General features: G+C 46.1%; 1 protein-coding gene across 3 annotated transcripts in view; it reads left to right on the top strand.

Annotated features, from left to right (window-relative positions):
- The window catches only part of CLIC5 (chloride intracellular channel 5), a 226,291-nt gene that overhangs the window by 187,728 nt on the left and 34,549 nt on the right, over positions 1 to 4,014 (top strand). For all 3 annotated transcript variants that reach the window (XM_045294865.1, XM_004710801.2, XM_004710802.2), the window contains exon 4: positions 2,747 to 2,853. In XM_045294865.1, coding sequence (XP_045150800.1) covers positions 2,747 to 2,853 — 107 coding nt within the window. The remainder of the gene's footprint in view (positions 1 to 2,746; positions 2,854 to 4,014) is intronic.

The raw sequence follows: 4,014 nt of genomic DNA on the forward strand, positions 1-4,014 counted from the left end.
GAAAGAAAATAATACTGTAAATAGAGAAAAATATCTTCAGTTAGATTAGGGATCAGCAAACTTTTTTTCCTAAAGGGCAAGGCGGTGCATAGTTTTGGCCGTGTGGTCTCTGTGACAGCGGTGCTGTGGTAGCACTGAAGCAAGTAGAAATGAGTAGCATGGTCCTAGTTCACTGAATCTTATCAACAGCGACATTTGAATTGCACATTGCTTTCACACATCACAAAATAGTATCCTTCTCTTGGTTTTATCCCCAAACATTTAAGAATTGAAAAGCTATTCTTAGCTCTTGGGTCAGACACAAAGCGACGATGGCCTGGGCTGGCCCATGAGCTGTGGTTTGCTGATTCTAAGTGAGAGAGATTTTTCTAGGCCCTTCTCTAGTTACACTGTCAAGCAGAGACAAAGAGAACTCAATATTCATAATAATTGGCGGCAAACAATTCTAAGAACATGCCAGATTTTATAGGAGTCGGCCAAATTAGGCATGTCCTGGAAGATCCCCTAGCATCTGCAGGAAATCTTCCTTCATGCCCTCGTCCCAGCAGATGAACTGAGTACCTGGGCACACACAGTGTGTCTGCACAGAACCTGTGGTGAGCAGGTCCTTTCTGGCTTGTGGAGGGAGAGCATCCATGTGTTGAGTCAAGCCTCAAGGGCTTTCAGGCTTTGACGATGTTGGAGATTGAATTGTGCACCCTCCCTGTATGTGCTGAAGCCATGAACCTATACACCTATAAATCTGACCCTGTGTGGAAAGAAGGGTTTTCTTTTGGTATGTTAATAAGCTCATGCCCTAGTAGGGTGGGTCCTAAATTGAATCACTCCGAATTATAAAAAGACCTGTACTCATGGGGGAAGATGTTAGATGAACTTAGGTGCACATAACAGATGCAGCTACGAATCCAGGAACTCCCAAGTATTTCTGGTTACTAGAAGTTAAACTAGTAAAGAAAGGACCACTCCCTAGAGCCATACCCTGAATTCAGACATCTAGCCTCCTGACCTGTGGGAAAATAAATGTCTGTTCTTTAAATTTACCTACCTTGGTACATTTGTTATGACCACACCCACTGCCATCTAGTCTAGTCAATTCCAACTTACAGTGACCCTATGTAGGGTTTCCCAGGTTGTAAATCTTTACAGGAGTAGATATTTGTATCTTTCTCTCCAGGAGTGCCCGGTGGATTTGAACTGCTGACCCTGAGATTAACAGTCTAATGCTTATTTCACAGTAGCAGAATGATCTAAATAAGACATAAGAGAAACAGCAGAATCCATGAGAGTCTGCAGAAAATAGAATTTAAGAGCTGGGTTGGAATCTCATCTCGACTCCATCAACTAGCTGTGTGACAAATGGACTCACCTCTCTGACCTAGGAAGTGAGGCTATTCATGTAGCCAATAGGATTGTTGGAAGGCTTATGCAATTAGTACAGGAAAAGAAGGAGGTAGAGTGCCTGGCATGTGGTCTGAATTCAGCGCAGGTGTGTTTTTACTGTGGTCAGAGAAGTGGTGTGGTAGAGTGGAGTGACCACAAGTCCAGAGGGTGGGAGCCAAGTTCTAGTTTTCCCTCCATAATGTTTTTGCCATGAACCCTTATAACAGCGTTTTCACCTCTGGTCTCCAGTGACCTTTTCTGACAAATGAGGAAAACAGTCCTCTCTCACCTGTCTGACAGAAGAGTGCTGGGTTCAAGGACTGTCTGAAGGTCATATCCATGGCCACTGGGAAATCAAATAGCCCCGCTGGTCTGTGGAGGAACATGAAAAAGGAAAGAACAACCAATGTTAGGAATGACTTTGCTTATTTCACATTAAGACAGGAAACAAACAAAAGATATCTTTTGGCTTTTAAACATAGAGTGACCAACCAGCTCATAGGAGACAATTACCCCCAGCAATCACAAAGGCCCACATTAATTGATAATAATGGTAATAAGGCAAATATCCTCCACTTCTTTTGACCCCTGACTGGCCATACATGTGAAGTGTTTGTGAAATCTTGTTTTTAAAAATTGAATTTCCCAGTTTGATGGTGTTCATGGGGTCAAAGCTATGGATTCTCCCAGAAGACAGTTGAACTTGTTCAGTCTGAAGGTCAAAGACACCCATCCTCACCCCAGTCTGCCTCTGGTATTCTTCTAGCTTGGAAATGAAAGACTGCATGGGAGGAGAACTAGATCCTTGCAAATGTATTTCCACGCATAAAAATTAAGGCATTGCAAACACATGCGCTGCTGATGAAGGCTAGTAACTTTGGCGACACGCACGAGAAGTGTATGTAGCGTATTTCAGAGAAAAGAGGTGTGGGGTGTCCTTCCTTTCCAGAAATGGTCTAAGGCTTCGGTGCTCATGTGCCTGCCATCGCCTTGCTCTCAGAATTAGCTCTGTGCAACTAAGAGCATCATCACAGACCTGGAAGTGAATGGTTATGCTAACGCGTGCTGGGGAAATGTCAGTGTCCCTACCTGATATCAGAGGTTGACATGCTGGTGGTTCTGGGAAGGAGTTGCATTCTGGGTCCTCTGAGTGGTATTCTGGTCAATGGATCTATTCACCCCACCAGGCTCTATCGGTGAAGTAGGACTGAGAGTCCCTATTCTTCTCAGAGGCTTGGGGGAAGGACCTATAAAGGGTCTGTAGCCCCAGTCAGAAAGGAGAGTGAGGCTCATGGTGATGGGAATGAGAACAGGCTCTCTCTGAAAGGAGCTCCCAGCACTCAGATTCTCACGGCTTCCATTTCAGGTACCCTAAGCTGGCTGCGAAACACCGGGGGTCCAACACTGCCGGCATCGACATCTTCTCCAAGTTCTCCGCATACATCAAAAACACGAAGCAGCAAGACAATGCTGGTGAGTCACGCCCTTCCTTCATTCCCTGCTCTTGACCCTGGAGCATTCCAGATACTGGAGTCAGAGAACCATCTGGAACTGAGATAGCTTGACTTAGCACCCATCCCAATTCCCTGTAGATACTGCCTTGCCTGCTCACTAGCTAGAGGTAGAAGAAAGGCCAGCTGAACCTTATGACTATTGGATTCTGAGTGTGTTTTGTTGCACAACATCAGACACTGCAGAGCACTCTCTCCACCTTACCACTGCCTGCTATTTGTCCCAAGTTTTAACCTGCTGCCTGTCTTAACAGAAGAAAAACCCATTCCAATTTCCTCTGGCCCCTGAAATGGAGTGGACCAGAGGCCATTGGAAGGGCACTCTAGCCCACATGGTGGAGAATGCTGGTGGCAGCAGATGCCTGGCTCTGCGCTTGCCCCACTGCAAGTACAGAGGATGCTGGGGAAGACCCTTCTCAATGCATGACTTCAGCCCTCATCTGACCCTTAATTTCCAGCATTCATCAAAGAGCTCAGGGCTTGGTACCCTGGTGGTGGCCTCTCACTGGAGTTTGAGCCTCATGTGTTGGCCCACAGTACCTTCATTCCCACATTTGGCATGGCTCTTTAAGAGTTAGCCAAGACAATTTGAGTGAAGCCATCAAATGGAGTATAGATGTTGGGTGTGTGAAGAAGAGCATCAGGCCCCGTGAGGAGGAGCAAGGAAGGTGAGGGGTGCCCTGCGCTCAGAATGTAAAGCTGGCATTCCTAGAGCCTTCATGGATGCTGGTGTGTGACTGAGAGTGGGCGTGAATGAGCGAATGGACAAACAAACGAACCACGGACCTCAACAAGGTGATATGTGCTAGATAGTCTGAAAGTGCAGAGAAGCGCATGCCTCTGAGTTAATTGACCAGGAGAGGTCGCCATGCTTGGGTAGAGAGAGAAGAAATGTTGGCGGACACAATAAGTAAACCATTTACTGACAGTAATTAAGGTCCGGAATTTTGCCAGACACAGTGAATTACATTATGGAGCTCAGAGACACTTTTCCCATCTTCAAGGCTTCCATGATCTAAAACACAGGTTCCCCGACGTATTGCCCCCACTGGCAATGAGGAACATTTGTACTATAGTCCGTACCCCAGAACAAAGTGTAGGTATCTGCTTTCATAGGCCCCCT

The sequence above is a fragment of the Echinops telfairi genome, unplaced genomic scaffold (genome assembly GCF_000313985.2).
Source record: "Echinops telfairi isolate 266 unplaced genomic scaffold, ASM31398v2 ScPeMD7_3533;HRSCAF=4204_1, whole genome shotgun sequence".
In the NCBI taxonomy this organism is placed as follows: domain Eukaryota; kingdom Metazoa; phylum Chordata; class Mammalia; order Afrosoricida; family Tenrecidae; genus Echinops; species Echinops telfairi.